This window comes from Mus pahari, chromosome 5 (genome assembly GCF_900095145.1).
Source record: "Mus pahari chromosome 5, PAHARI_EIJ_v1.1, whole genome shotgun sequence".
Lineage (NCBI taxonomy): Eukaryota > Metazoa > Chordata > Mammalia > Rodentia > Muridae > Mus > Mus pahari.
In genome coordinates, this window is record NC_034594.1 from 96386824 (window position 1) to 96403412 (window position 16589).

At 46.4% G+C, this 16589-nt stretch overlaps 1 protein-coding gene across 1 annotated transcript; it reads right to left on the bottom strand.

Moving 5' to 3' along the window:
* Positions 1-1887: 1887 nt before the first annotated feature.
* Positions 1888-15866, bottom strand: Ddx18 (DEAD-box helicase 18). The gene is made up of 13 exons (XM_021197864.1): positions 15681-15866; positions 13501-13791; positions 12313-12423; positions 9983-10118; positions 9590-9690; positions 9184-9498; positions 8002-8141; positions 7023-7184; positions 6268-6420; positions 5261-5374; positions 3753-3809; positions 3281-3458; positions 1888-2188 (listed from the first exon to the last, which is right to left on the bottom strand). Exons 1-13 carry the CDS (start codon positions 15763-15765, stop codon positions 2046-2048), a joined length of 1986 nt encoding a protein of 661 aa, XP_021053523.1. The 5' UTR covers positions 15766-15866; the 3' UTR covers positions 1888-2045.
* Between the last annotated feature and the right edge of the window lie 723 nt (positions 15867-16589).

Genomic DNA, 16589 nt, shown 5'->3' on the forward strand with positions numbered 1-16589 from the left:
GCAACTGCCTCCTGAGGATCCTGATCATTTGTGGATGACTGCATGTTTAACGTCATTTCCGGTGCTGGCCTTTCAACTGGCCAAGGTTACAGCAGAATGGCAGGTATTCATGCCTGTGACTGGAGCACACAGGAGGCAGAGGCCAAGGCCAGTGTGAGGCCTTCCTGCTCTACAAAGCGAGCACCGGGCAGAGCTACAGAGACTGTCAACCATGATCAGAGTAGACAAGGTTTAACAGGAGTCTGACATGGCAATTCAATACTTTATAAGACGACTACATGAGAAATACTCAATCAGGTTCCTTGCCCCATCAGTGGTTGGCTAAACCTACCAGGGATAAGATCACCTTAGTTCCTCATCTGCAGTCTGTAAGAAGGCAACCTGCCTTACACATACACACAGAAAAGACCTCTGCAGACATAATTAGTAAATGCCAGGTGTTAGAAACCCAAGTGGTCAAAATTTTAGTTGCATCTGGCAATCTTGGATTTCAATGACAACACAACTTATAATTAGATGAGTACATTCTAGAGTGTAAGGACTCCTCTAAGATTTGACTGTTAAATTTGACTTGTTCACTTTCAGATATCATGGCAATGAGCTTCGTTTACAGGGCTCAAAGGGAGTCAGCTCTGACCAAATGCCAAGCATTGTCCAGGATAAAGTCTCAGCTTATTGTGATGCTGGATGGTGCCCTGCACCGAGCTGGAGGAGCCCCACCCCAGGTTGTGCTGCCAAGAATCTGAATGAGCATCATCATCTTTCTGCTTTCTCATTTTCACCTGTACATATGGGAACAGGTCTGAGACTGAGAGTCGCTGTCGAGTGCTTCCACGTAACTGACACAGGGTCTTTCAAACCCAGAGCACATCAATGCCACAGGTGGGTCACCATGTCTGCCTGGCACTTATGTGCTTCAGGGACCCTAACTCTGCCGTGGCAAGTGCTCTACATGTGTTGTATGTATCCCTTTCGTTCTGAAACAAACAAATAAACAATAGCCTTTCTGGCCAGGCAAGGTGATGTATGCTTCTGATGCTAGCATTCTTAGGAGGTAAAGACAGTAGGGTCTATGGGAATTCAAGACTAGCTTGTTCCACACAGTAAAACTCTATTCAGTAAAGTCTGTAGTTACTCAGTGGTTCTCCAATACTCTTGCTGAAGGGTCAACAATGTCTAACTTTTCCTTCTGTAAGTGTCAAGACTCCCAGGCACCTCTCTCAAACGTCTCTTGTTCCTGCAGAGCTGGTCTTTGCCTTCCATCTTGTTAAATGCAGTATCTAGTTGTGACAGGGTACGACAGTGCAGAGGCTCCTCCATCTTGTATCCTTGCTGAGGCCCATTTCAGGGTTAGCTAGAATCTGATTTTCTTGATGGAGAGAATCTCATGGAAAATTACTCAACACTATCCTAGGACTGAGGCCAAGATGTCCCAGGAAATTTATCTTAGCTTCTGTTAAACTGCCTGCTTGTGTGAGACCACCCCTGCAGCTGTAGAGTAATATACCAGCACACACTTCTGCCTTTAAAAGCTTCTTTCTCTAAATGCTTAGGCCTATACTTGGGTCTAAAATCCCCCAGTGTCATCCCAGCTGGTCGGAAGCGTATCCATCTCTGAGGTGCTCTCCTAAACATAGTCGGCTTTGGTCACCCAAGGGGTCACTTCTTCACCTCCCATCCTGCTGTAGGGATGCTGAGGTTGTACAGGCCCTCCCTACTGTGCCTGTGCTTTAAGTAGTTTCTGAGGGTTTGAACTCAAGACTCTTCACCTCCTCAGCCCAATTACTTGTTCTTGAAACCAACCAACCAACCAACCAACCAACCAAAATAAGCCCATTGTAAAAGTCAGGAATATACCAAGAGGGAAAGGTAGAAAAACATTAATAAAACAGTGATAAAAATCTGTTTTATGGAAGTATTTAAAAATAAAATATTATCATCATAGTAAAGACAAAAAGATCCTAAAGGTGATAAAGTTCCTTTTTAGAAGGTACTGGGGAGGGGGGAAGTTGGGCAAAGTCAGTCCAGGAGGAAGGCAGATTGCTTCAGTGTGAGAACTGTCTGCGGTCTGCTGGCTTCTTACTGATGTGTTTAAAGATCTTGGACTTCTCCACTTTCTTTGTTTTCTGGTAGCCGAATCCCCCGCCACCGCCTCTCTTCTTAAGCTTGCCATCATGGCTGCTCACATCTACAGGAAAATGTTAAGGAAGCCAAGCAACAGAGAGTACAAGCTGTATAGGAGAAAACCCCAACCTGCCCAGCACTGCCCCTCTGCCACGCTCCCTTTGACCAAGGGAGACGTGGGGCCTGAAGCTGTGCAATGAACGTGCGAGAGACTAGGCGAGACAACAGGCTTGTACGCCAAAATGAACACCAAAGCCCCGGGAGTCAACTGTGGTGGCTTCAATCAGCACACTATAGTCATGACAGTATGACAGAGTACAACAAACACGCATCACTGCGCATGCCTTTCAGGTCTGTTGAGACCAGAGTCCGAGAGGCTCATGAGCTACGCAGTGATTCTTTTTCATACAACCCAACTCTCACTACAGCAGACTGCCATGAGCTCTCGGGTGGAGAAGCTTAATCTATCTGATCTTGCAATCCCCTCAGGAGTTACTAATATGGTCGATACTCAAGCACATCTGTGCACACATCCATGCATCACACTGCAATGGAAGCAACTGGAAGGTCCCTTTGTCCCTCCCCCAGACCAAGGCTCAGGTTAGGTTTCTGTGGCCAGCCTTGCCATTTCTGTGTAGGTAACCCTCTGGTGGCTACATGGGGCTAGAACTCCGAGAGCTCTCACCTCTCTTCAGCTACTTCCCACCTCTCTGTGCCTCTACCACGAAGACACAACTACCTGCTTTTCACTAAGTCATATTTCTGTCTCTCTCTTTTTAATATTCTTCTGTGTGTATGCATGTGGCCATGGAGGTCAGAGGGCAACTGTTGGAGATGTTTGGTTCTCTCCTTCCACCCTGAGTCCCAGAGGTCAAACTTGGGTGCCAGGCTTGCTGGGCAAACACTTTTGCCCACTGAACTACCCTGCCAACCAGCGTTACTTAGTTCTTCAGAGACTTAAATCCTGAGCTGCCTAATTCTGGTAATTCCGACCCCAGTGACAAGTCCCATGTTCCATGCTACTGCAGGCAGACATACAATGGCCAGGGTGGACGCCAGAGCCTTTGGCTGGCAGCCGAGGTACACACCAACTTACTGGAGAGCCCCAGCAGCTCTGCTAAGCCCCTCAATTGTAGCACAACGTCACAAAGGATACTCAGATCAACAAAAGGAGGGACCTTAAAACCAAACGACAGTGCAACCTGAGGCAAGTTTAAGTTGTTGACATTGAAGATCTGCTTGAGCGAGTGAGAGTCATATGCTCGGATGTAGGATTTGTACGCTTCCTGGGCAGACTTGTGGAGAAAGTAGTTCTTTTCGATCAGCTTTTCCAGCTGAAATCGGAACAAAGAAGCAGACATCAACTATTAGAACAGTTATCCAAAGAGCGCCCGTCCCAGTACACTTGATTGGGCTTTGGCCTGTCCTTGCCTCTGGCAGCACAGGTGCAAGACTGAGGTTCCAGCAGGCCCACCCGAGAGCAGGACCCATGTAGGAGGGATCCTGGAGGACCTCAGAGTCCAAGCCAGCATCACCCGAGAGGATTAAGCTGGGAGTGACCGCAAAACTCCACAAAGTAGTACTGGGGAAGGTGATCTCTTCCCCAGAAAGATAAACAAGAAGCATACCTGAGACTGGATATCAGACACCTTAGACCAGGAGAAGTCAAACTGATTCAATGGAACCTAGAGAAACAACAGTTAGGTATTAGTAAGGGGGCACTCAGGATTAGATGTATGAAGACTGTACTGTCCCATCAGCTGCAACATCAAGGGACAGTGCTGGTTCTGAGAACAGAAATGCCTGGGCTGTGGAACCCCCAGGACAGGGACAGAGATTTGCGGCTACCCCCCGTCATTAGGGCAGTCCATCTCCGCGGAATTCATATGGATCCAGTGTGGCAGCCCCCATTTCTTTCTTGAAAGCTGAGGGGAGGAACTGAGCAGAGGCAGGCAGCTGCCCCCACTCCCCTGACCCTGACATTCAGGGTGATAAATGATTATCTATGTTTTTCCTATTTTCTAGCAGGGCTGGCCTTGAACCTGCTGTAATCCCCCTGCCTCTGCTTCTTGATTGCTGGGATTATAGGTGTGTACTTCCATGCCTGGGATGACCACCTCTTGCCCTATAGCAGGAGACGGGTCTCAATACCACGGTGTCCTGTGCTAATGGCACTGAGTCCATGTCAAGATGACTCCAGCTCTCCCAATAATGTATCAAATATTGCCTTTACCCAGCTGGGAAAACAGAAAGAACCTGTGTCTGTGCTACAGACTGGGGAAGGTAACAGGTGTACCAGGACTGGCTGCTGCCCTCCCCTGGAAGGCATGTGTGGTGGCCCACAGCACAGACAGGGAAGTGATGCAGGACCTGTCAGGGTGCATTTGTGTGCTGGGAGCACAACTCGCTGTACAGTGTCCTGTGGAGATCCAGGGCAAGGGCAGCGAGGCAAAGTGTACAGTGGCCTCAGGGCAACTTCAGGAATCTGTGTCATATTGTAGGAAGGAGGAAACCCATGTGGCAAGACTGTGCCAAGAGGGTGTCATGGTGCCATTGTCATGGACAAGCAGGCCTAGCAACAAGGTGGTCAAATGCAGGCTGCATGCATCCTTTCCTGGCAAGCTGGGATAAGGGCAGAGCCAGCAAGGTTGGGGATTAGCTGGAGACCAGAAAGACCGAGGAGGCAGAGTCAGAGCCTCGGCCAGCCCTGAAGCGAGTGGCAGGAGGCTGAGGCCGAAGCAGAGCTTCATAGGGAGACTTGAGATGGGAAAGCACTGGCTGGCTGCACAGGGACCAGGAAGTGCTGGAAAGAGTCAGGAGAGGGAGGAGGAGGAGGCCGGCATAGGGAGAGCACAAATCTGCTGCTCATCTATGACAGAGAGAGATGGAAAGATGCTGCACAGCAGGCTGCAGGGATGCCAGCAGGGGGAGCAGAGAACCAGAAAGGAGGAGAGTCTGCTCCTTCTGTCCATGCTGCTGGGCAGAAACACATTTAATTCCCTCACCCTGACCTAGCACTGTCTGACACCGACTCAACCCCTACCCTGACATCTACAGGGTTGGTGCCTGAGAAGAACCCTCATATCAACGAGTTTCCTCCCAACTTAGGATTTTCCAATCAAAGGCCTTTCTTTACCTTGGACTGTTTCAAGTAACGAAGGAAACCCAACTCTTCAGGGCGCAGGATGAGCAGGGCGTGCCCTCTTCCATTCAGGCCCCTGGCTGTTCTACCGACACGATGAATGTATTCCTGTGGCGAGGCAAGAAAATCTGGCTTAAGTTATGAAGTATTCATGAGTCTGCCACTAGCACTATGACTGTGTCCCTTAATGGAAGGAAGCATGCTGGCACACCTATACTAGACGGTGTACCAATCATGGGGCAGGGCCAACTTCACTGTCAGACCCTCTACACTCTGGGCCATCATTCTCTTTGTGGACACCACCCCGTAACAGGGCCAACCACCAAAGCAAGAGGAGCTTCGCCTGTCAGCCATACCAACACAGTGTAAGAAAAGCTCATGAGCCAGTCACATCAACAATGACCCATTAAAATGACTATTATAGTTCTCCTTCAAAACAATTTTCTAAGGAAAGTAATTTAAGTGCTAGCCAATAGTTTATTATAGCTCATTGTTTATTGGAAGTACTTCTGTGTATGGTGAACGCATGTGTGTGGAAGTCAGGGGGGAGGCCAACTGCCTTCCTCTGCGGTCCTCCCTCCGCCTTGCTTGTCCAGGCAGGCTCTCACTGAACCTGGAGCTTGCTGTTTCAGTTCGATGGCTGCACAAGCCTGTTTGTCCCATCCTCCTCCCTCCCCTGCTACTGCTGGGGTTAGAGAAGCACTGTGCATGCCTGGTCCTTACATGGTTATTTATCCTACTGCAGACTCTACAGACCTTTATTTATTTCCTTCTGCAATGCTACTTCCTCCAGACACCAGCTAGACATATCAGTCTAAGGACCTAGCATTCTTAAAGTCACAGATGCCACTCAAACCTCTTTTCACGCCCCCTTGAGTCCACAGGTCTCTGACACTCAACACCAGTCATCCCCTACAGCTGACAGAGTGGCTGTTCTGTATAGGTGAGCCTCACGGATGTGAAAGCGCACTCCTCAGATCTACTCTGAAGACACCAGCTACCTTGGGGTCATCGGGAGGGTCATACTGAACAATCCAGTCCACTTCAGGGATGTCCAGCCCTCTGGCTGCCACATCAGTACACAGCAGGATTCCCGAATCCGCATTGCAGAACTGGAAGAACGTGGTTGTTCGCTTATTTTGCTTTTGCTTTCCCTAGATTCAAAATCAACAAGAGCACAAAACTCATTCAAGTTGTATGTGAGAGTTGTGTGTACAAATAATCAATTGTGGAGCTGCTACCACACTTTGGAGCAACCTTACTCCAGCCTAGGCCCTATCTCCCCAACTGGACCCAAGCCTTTTGAGAGGGAGGGTGTCTTCTATTAGCCTGCATTTACCTGTGTTCTAACACTTCTGTGTGAAGTACTCTGCTCACACTGACCCCACTGCCCTCTCCTGTCCCCTCCCACTCTTGCTCATTTCCTCCATGTTCCTCTTCCTTTCATGTCTTTGACTGATTCAAGAAGTGAACAAAACCAGGGGTGAAGGGGATTGCAGGCACATCCAGTGGCTACACCACTGAGGAAACATCTAACAACCATTAGCCTCCTATAGATTCTCAGGGAGGGGCAGAGCCCTGAGAGACCCTCCCACCATCTAATCTTCAAGTAATCACTGGTATTTTCAGAACCATGCAGGCCCGCTCATCCTCTGGGAGAAGAACCACTCAGATCTGTGTTCAGAGGGAGTAATCCCTCCAACCCCAAATGCACAGGCTCACCCCGTTTCTTAACAAGCTCCCTGCCACCACTTACATGGATGGCCAAGACGGGAAGGTCAATGTAGTTCAACAGCTCATAGTGGTATTTCACAGACATACATGATGAAAAGAAGACCATCACTTTCTTCTTCCGGTTCTTCTTAAGGAATGTGAAAAGCAGAAGGAACCTCTTCTCAGAGGGACAAACAACATATCCCTGAAACGGTGCGAGTGAACAGGTTACTCACAAAAGAATGTGACTGAACACAGCAATACACTGCAAGGTCTTTCTGCCATGTTTAAGGACTATACCAACTCAACAACGCCAATTATATATAACTGTTTACTCATTCAAAGAATTTGCCTTGGAGCTAGAAAGACAGCTCAGCTCAGCAAGTAAAGGGCTGAGGACAGGTATCCATGGGAATGCTGGGTGAGTGTGGCAGTCAGCATGTAATCCCAATGCCCAGCAAATGGGATCAGTGGGACAAACTGGCTAGCTAGATTAGCTGAGTCTACAAACATGGGTTCAAATGAGATTCTTCTCAATATTCAAACGGTGAGCCATTAGGAAGTCATCTGACATCACACACACACACACACACACACACACACACACACACACACACACAGAGTTTCTTAAGCTTAAACTTGTTTTCATTAACTCAGATCTGGCATCTTTTTTCTGACTTTCACAGCAACGCACCTATTCCCCCAAGCTAGTTTCCTCTCTACCCCCAACTTCCCTGGCACCTCATGGCGACTATTAAAAAACAAGTTCTAGCTGTATTAAAATTAGTAGTGACTGATGCTTCCATTAACAGAATAGAAGTTGGCTGGGCCATTCAGAGTTCATAGTATTTTATACAAAAGAGTCAGAGACACCAAACCCAAGTCTGCTAACCTGCCTCCCATCCGTCCATCACTGTGCTCTGTGGACCATTCTGCAGAAGCACAAGGCAACACCAAGCACAGTCCTTTAGGGCTTTACTTCCTCAGTTTTAAATATGTACTAAGCTAGTCCTAAACAGTACCTGCTCAAGGCCATCCACTGTGGCAACTTCTTTGTCATCGTCAACGCCCACATACAAAGGCTCTTTTTTCAGAGAAATTCTTGCCAAGTCTTCAACTTTTCGAGTTTGTGTGGCAGAAAAGAGCATGGTTTGCCTACGTGCTAAAGAGACACAAAAGTTGCCAACCTTCCAAAGAATCCCGTAACTGCTTCACAATTACACTTTAGGAAGAGAGTCCAGGAAGAGGGGATATGCTGTTGGTATACATACCCTGGTAACATCAAGAATAAGGTTGTAATGTGAATTTTTGGTCTATAAACATGATAGCTTAGGTGAAATGGACAAAATCTAAGCACATTAAACCCAAGTGATGGGAGTTATGGCTTCCCCGGCCACCAGAAATGCCTTCTTCAAACTATTCAAAAGAAAAGGAGCTATATAACCCTACAACTCGTAGTGAATGTTCACGGGAAATTTTAGCAGTCTCAAGCTACAAACACCACACACACACCTGTCAACAGCTGACTGAATAAACAAACACAATGCAGGTGACATGCCATCACTTTGTTTGTGGTTATGGTTTCCAAGCAGTACACAAGAATATCAGAAATTAGATACTTAGAAGGCGATTGGTTTACTTATTTTTAAATTAAGTGTTTGCGTGTCTATATACTAAGCAAGCTGCCTTCAGAAGCCAGAGAGGTAGATTCCCCTGAGTTAAGAGTTACATATAGGTGATGACCATGTGGTGTGGGATGATGGGAACCAAACCTGGGTCTCTGCAAAAGAGGTATGTGCTCTTAATTGCTGAGCCATCTCCCTGGGCCCTAGTTTATTTTTTGAGGCAGAGTCTCATGTGTCTCTGGGGTCAAACTCTCTGGATCAAGGTCTCAGGGATACCCTTGACTCCTGCTTCCACACTTGCTTTTCTTCATGTCAATCATTTTAGTACAACACTGCGCTAAGCACAGGATCTTGGCTTATTATAGATCCAGACTACTGACCCTGCATTTTAATTTTAGTTTATGAGCTATGGTAATGTGCTGTATGAAGCCAGCAGAACTACTTCTGCAGTCAACAGGCCCATGTTCCCCATGTGGCCATAGTAAAATTCTGGTATTAAGATAACTATTTTTCCTACAAGATCACCAACCACGGACCTCTAACTACCCTGTGAGCCCCATGCAGATGCCACCTACTTACCTGGCAAAAGTTTAATAATTTGCTTTAATTCTTCTTCAAACCCAACATCCAAGATACGATCAGCCTCATCAATAACCAGACACTGCAGGTTCTTGTACATGAATCCTGGCGTGTTCTGCATGTGGTCTAGGAGCCGGCCGGGAGTAGCCACGATGATGTTGATCCCATTGAGGAGCTTCTGCACTTCAGCAGACCTGTTGCTGCCGCCCATGATCAGCCCATACGTGTGAACGTGGTGTGTCATCAGCTCCTTGAGAACACCAAAGGTCTGCATGGCCAGTTCTCTGGTAGGAGAGAGAATCAGGACTCCTGTTCCTAAAAGGCAAAAGGTGACAGAGGGCCGTCTCCGTAAGTCCTTAAGAGACACAAATCCCAGTGACATAACAGCAGAGAGACAGGGCCTTACCATTCCTGGGCATGAACTTCAACTTGACAATGAGCTCGATGACAGGGATGAGGAAAGCAAGGGTTTTGCCACTGCCAGTTTTCGCAGCTGCCAGAAGATCCCTTAGTATTACAGAAGACAGAACATTCATTTGACTCACGCAGATGTGTACTTAGCCACACTATGTGCTCTGAGCATGCTCTAGGCACTAAGTGAGAACACAAGGTGCCTAGCACCTAGCTCACAAAGACTGATACACCAGTAAAAAACGCCAAGTCTTTATCATAGTCAAACAGGAATCCATACAGAGAACAAAATCAGAGGAGCACCTATGGGTTAGTACCTATGGGTTACCTTTACAGCTGCACAGTCCTCAGGGCAGACAGGGTGTCCCTGTATCAGTGTCAGCCATACCTGCCTTCCAGAAGGGGCCTGATGCTTTTATGCTGGATCTCCGTCATGCGCTTGAAGCCCATTTCTTCTATGGCCTTCAGGGTGTTCTCATTGACGAGGTTAGACAAGGAAGCAAATGAAGTGTCCTCAAAAGCACCTAGCAGGAGATTGCTCACTATCAGCAAGCTCTGTGGTCAGAGTGCTGGCCTAAATCCACCCGTTCCTTACAAGAGCTCTGTGGTCACACTGCTGCCTAAATCCACCCGCTCCTTACAAGAGCATCTTACAGTGAGAAGACATTAATGCCCAATCACTGCTAAGATAATGACAAGAAAAAACCACAGAATAAGAAATGTTTTACAGTATAAAAATGTGTAAACACTGGGGCTGGAGAGATGGTCTAAGTGATTAAGAGCACTTGCTGCTGTTGCAGTAGACCAGGGTACCGTTCCAAGCACCTGCATGGCAGCTCTTAACCATCCACAATCCTAGTAAGTCCAGGAGTAAAATGACTACTAATCTCCATGGGCACTAGGCATGCATGGTGCACATGCATACACGCTGGCCTGGCAAAGTGCCACACACATAAGCTTGGCAGTAATGATGGTCCTGACTTGTGACCGATGTTGTGGGAAAACATATTTCCAGTGTGGCAAGGATAAACTACTAGATACATACACGTTTATAAATCAAGCTTTGTTAGATTTTTTCCCCATCAGAGTCCAAATAAGAGCTCTGATTTATTTTTTATTTTTTAAAGATTTTCCTTTTAGCCACATGTCTGTCTGGGAGCAGACATGTGTACATGAATGCTGACCCCCGTAGACGCCCTGGAGCTAGAACTACCTGGGCACAGGCTGCTGTGAGACACTAACGTGGGTACTGTCTTTGGTCCCTTGCTTTCAGCTGCTGAGCATCTCTCCAGCCCCAGGGAGCATGTTTAGGACAGGGTACTGTGAAGGCTGATCACACCGTGAAACCCATACTGTACAGTTCACTGGACAAACCTGTTCTAGCTGTGGTGTGGCTCAGCCTTAACACCTTTAATCCCTCTGGCTGGAATACAGACACGCCCTTTAATCCCAAACAATGAAGATAAAGTCAGTTTGTACAAGAAGCACCCATGTCAAATCAGAGAAAGATTTGACAGAATAATATATATGCCCAATTTTCACAAGAGCAGAAATTTAAGCAACTTAAGAGAAAATACTGGGGGGAGAGAGAGAGGACAGTTTTACTAGGACGTAATAGATACAGGTTGTAGAAAGAGAACAAGCTAGACACAGATGAAGATAGAATGAACCAGAGAATAAGCCAGAAGATTAGAACATATGAGGCCAAGCAGAACAATTAAGTCAGAAGCTGAAAGAAGCCAGTTTGAATCAGTCAACATGGAAAGGAACAGCTAAATCAACCATCCAGACAGAGTTCAGAAAGGCTTAGAATAAAGGAAAGCTTATTCAGCTGTAAGTCTAAGATACTGAAAACATTCTAGGCCTAGATAACCTTCCAGGTTAGCAGACAGAAGCAGTAAGCCTTGGAGACAACCATTACAGCATGGGAATAAGATACTTTCACAGAAGGTAGTATGCGTTCAATGCACTCTTGATTTCTATTTTGAACTTCAGTAAATTTACTGGGATACAGTCCCACTGTAAAAAAGGGATATCTAAATTGGCACTGGGCTGGAGAATGCTTTTTGTGTGTGGGGGACTAAATTCAGGACCTTGTGTATGCTGGGCAAGTGGCTATCCTATGTATCTCAAGACGGTGTGTGGCACCCCCACACTACAGATGTCAGTAGACCGCCCACAGCCAGACTTGGAATGTATAACCTTTGGTGCTAACACGGACATTTCTGAGAAAAGCTTGTTGCTTGACTTGGGGTGCCAAACCGTCCTGGCTAAGAATCACTTCTGTAACTTCTATTTTCTCTGTAGACTGCACTCAATACAGTACCACCAAGTGACTTTAGCGATCTCATTTAAGTATTAAAATACTGGCGTCAGACCTCAGCAGGAAGCAAGCAAGCAAAATCTCCTAAGAACAGCTCAAACAACTCCTACATATCTCTGGTTAGAGCAAGAGATTCTTAAATCCTAAATTCTTAAATCCCAGAAGCTGTGAGAATATGAAGCAATTTAAATATTAGGAACATAGAGAAAGGGGGAAAAAAGGGGGGGGGGAAGTGTTGGAGAAAAGTGCCACAAGATAGAAGATAAAGGAAAAGTGCACAAAGATACAAAACTCACTGCTGGCTGGTAATTAAAGGTCACAACAGGACTGTCAGTCATGCAGAGAAATGGTGACATTTCTAGGACAAGACACCTGGAAAAGTCCCTGGCCATCACCTGTCAGTCCTAGGGGCAGGCTGGGCACCTCGCTGTCATCTGCCTTTTTCACATCATCTTCTGGTTCCTCACAAGCCTCAGCACTTTCTTCAGTTTTTGCTTTTTTTGTATCTTGGTTTAAAAAACAAACAAAAACTGCTTTATAATTAAAATAACCAACGGGAAAAGAAGACCTGTGATGTAAAAGAATACATTTCTCAAAGCTTAACATCATTTGATACTTGATACAAACCTTTTTCAGGAAGAGGTTTGTTTAATATTTAAATTTTGGGGTATAAATGATTTGCCAATAAAACTGTTTTAAAGTTTCTTAAAGCATTACATTATTCCAGATTTAAAAGGGATCATCCCACCCGCACAACAGAAATTACCTGTGCAGCCCTCCCCGGCTGTCCTGCAGCTCACCTTACTAGACCGGCCTTGAACCCAAGATCTGCCTGCCCCATCTCTCCAGTGCTGGGATTGACAGCACTAACACCGCCTGCATCTAAAGAAGGGCATTTTGAATCCAACTAAGCAGTGTCAGGGCAGCAATCCTGAGTTTCACACTTCAGGAGGAAAGAGGCACATGTTTATTAAGGCACACAGTGCCCTGTACTGTTTGCTCACTTGAAAAATCAGTGTCTTATTTATTCACAACTTTCCTACGAGTTATCTTACAGACTCTGTAAGTAAGTACTTATGGGGAAGAGGGCTTATAAAAATATATGGGCAAAAGACAAGTAAATCAAGAGATCAAAGAATGATTAATGTGAAGTACCCTCACACAGAAAAGCCTGGGGAGATACTTCCCATCACCATCATAGATCCATGTTGTGCTAATTAAAGCTCTGAAACCACGGAAATATGCAAACCCAAAAGACTATGTGATGGTATATCCAGTTTATTTACAAAGCCCAATGAACTGCTCCCTAAAACCCGTAGTGGAGTATTATAAATCTAAAGAAATTCTTATCAAATTTGAACTTTTCCCAAGGGTAGCTAACTAATTTAAAACATGCACAGATCTAGGGAAAACCTAAAACCCACCTCCCTTGTCTACCAATAAAATGTGTCGTTTAGCTCCCAGGGTAGCCTCATGCAGGTGAGCATAGGGGATGCTTCTCACACACAACAATAGAGAAAAGTGACCGAGAGCTGAAAAGCTAGCTGAATGACCAGTATTAAAACAAAACACCAAAAACCTACCAGGCCCAGCATCATTTGCCATTTTCCTCTTCTTCTTCTTCTTTTTCCTTTTTACTTCTGAATCAGGAGATGGTGTTGGTGCTCCTTCTCCATTGGCTAAAGTCGTAAGTTTTTGGGGTGACTTTTTAACTTTGGCATTTTCTATGGTCTCCTCAGGCATGCCTCCACTTTGTGCTTCTGCTGAGCCCACAGGCACAGAACATTTCGGGGCCTTTTTAGCTTTTCCACCTTTTCCTGTTTCTTTAGGCACATCTCCATTTTGAGGTTGTGACAGGCTTGTGTCTGATGCTTCTGTTTAAAAACAGAACTTACACTGTGACAAGAGAAAGCTTACTTCTAAACATTGACCTTCACAGGAGAAATTATGGGTTTTCTGGAACCCCAATCATTTAGTTTTTCTTATATGTTCACTGTTAAAACCAAATATTGGTGCTCTATTATAGAAAAGGCACATTTTCTTATGGAAAAAAAAGTCAGTAAATAAAGGAAAGTTGTTTTAACTTCAAAAGACCCTATCTGTTTAAGGCTATATAGAAGTCTGTGACAGAAAAATGTCAGCAAGATCTCATAATTAAATCAAATGATTAGTAAGCAGCAGTGAGAAGAAATATATTTTTAACATGAAGTATTTGGCCTGCTGGTGTTGGCACACACCTTTAGTCCTGGTACTTGAAAGGCAGAAGCTGGTGGATCTCTGTGAGTTTGAGGCCAGCCTGGTATACAGAGCTAGTATTGGAACAGCCAAGGCTAAGCGTCTGATAAATATAACTGAATGTTTACTTCACATTCCCACAATTATTACTTACATAATTTCACTTCATTCAAATCCAACTTTCCTAGACTTTGGTGAATTGAAAATTCAGTAAATGAAAACCACTCATTTCCCTATGAAGGCCCCAAACTATCCTCACAAGTTTTCCCTTTTCATATAAAGAGAATGAAGGCATCGCAGAAACAACCCAGAAAAGGAGGGCACACCTGTGAAAGGTCATTTTTGTTACATTTTCTTACGTCATTACCCACACCAAGAAGTAGCTACTAAGAAGCGTTAATTATCCTGCAGGTACTAAGTGAAGGAACTTCAATATTTACACCTACCCCCCCCCCATGTCTTTCAAATACTATTTCTTGAAAATTGAAAATTGTGTGGGTCGAGACAATTGGCCCAGCACGTCCCAGAGGATTTATTCAGCGATTATCACCTACCGGTCGCTCGACGACCGTCCACCTCTCCCCCACATCACAGGAGTCTCATATCAGATATTTACATTACGATTCATATCAGTAGCAAAATTACAGCGATGAAGTAGCAACGAGGTTATTTTTATGGTGTGTATGGGTAAACACAGTATGAGTTAACTGTATTAAAGGGTTTAAGAACCACTGACTTGAGCCGGGCGTGGTGGCGCACGCCTTTAATCCCAGCACTCGGGAGGCAGAGGCAGGCGGATTTCTGAGTTCGAGGCCCAGCCTGGTCTACAGAGTGAGTTCCAGGACAGCCAGGGCTACACAGAGAAACCCTGTCTCGAAAGACAAAACAAAACATCAATAACAAAAAAAACCCACTGACATATCTTACAGGTAGGTAACCTAAACAAGCTACAGAAACTGCAACAAGAAAGTGACAAGTGTCAACTTTTCATTTAAGCCCTTGTGCCAAAACCAAGACGTTAAGGAATTGACTAAGTTGTGCGCGACAAGAACACAGGGAGGGTTCTGCGTTTAACATATGAAGAGGATCGCTGCAGGGTTGAAGAGAACGGGCTTGGGGAGACAGCAGTATCACTGGGAAAGCTCCGAGGAAAACAGTTCGTAGGTTTGGGCAGGGGATGAGATCCAGAATTAAGTAAAAGTCGGGAACCGTAATGGCTGGTACCTAGATACAAAGTTCTACCTGGGGACTAAAGATGCTGATGGGGGGAGTCTAGGGTAATCGGCAGGTTTTAAGATGCCTTGCCAGTAGAAAGCTGGGGAAGAAAGTCCGAGGCCTCCCGCTTTCACCCTGAATCGAGAAAGCCGCGCCGGCAAAGGGCAGAACCAAGGAAGGGTCCACGGGGGCTGGGACGCAGGAGGCCTGCTCGTGCCGCGCGTCCCCGGCCCCCGCCGGAAGCTGTCCGGCGCACCGCCGAGTTCCTGGGTTCCCCACGTCGTTCGCCAGTGCGGGGCTCAGCACAGCTCACCTTGCAGCTTCAGGTTCCGCTGCCGCAGCTTGGCGTTCCGCTTCTCGATCTTCTTGCGCAGGAGTTTCATCTGTAACTGCGACATCTTGCCGGGCCGCGCAGCCGTCTGCAAAGAGCGACGGACGCACGTGCGCAGTCGCAAGTCGGAAGTGTACCGCTGGAGCCTGCGGACCCGCGGGGCGGAAGTGCTTCGGGCCGAAACAGTTCCCGGAGAGAGCTGGGTTCCCTTTGGAGACCGAATTTCCTGCAGCGCCCCCTGGGGACTGGAGGACGCGTTGGGAACCTGTTCGCCTTGCTAATGGCCCCAGAGTTTTACAAACCAAGACCGAACAATAAAAAAGCCGATTGGAAGACAGAATTCCTTGTGGCTCAGAAGAGTCTGTTCCCCTTCACCGCTAGAGAGGTGCCAGTATCCTGTCAGAAGAGGTTTAAGTCTTAAAACCTTCTTGGGAGACGGGCGTGGTGGTGTTCGCCTTTAATCTCAGCATCAGGGAGGCAAGAGCAAGTGGCTCTCTGAGCTGAGGCCAGCCTGGTCCACAGGGCAGCACTCCACCCCCGACCCCCGCGCGCCCCAAACGAAACAAAAAGACTAAAGAAACAAAAACAAAAACCCAACAACAATCCCACTTCAACTTGGGCCCTGTATCACACAAGCGTCTTTCCTCACAGCATAGATTTCCCTCAATTTTTCAGGGCGTCTCACTCTCTCTTTTCATCTCTTTTCTCTGTCTGTCTCTGTCTTCTGTCTGTCTGTCTGTCTAACTGTCTCTGTCTCTCTCTGTCTCCCTCCCTCCCTCCCTCCCTCCCTCCCTTCTTTCTTTCTTTTCTGTTTTTCTTTTTCTTCTCTTCTCTTCTCTTCTCTTCTCTTCTCTTCTCTTCTCTTCTCTTCTCTTCTCTTCTCTTCTCTTC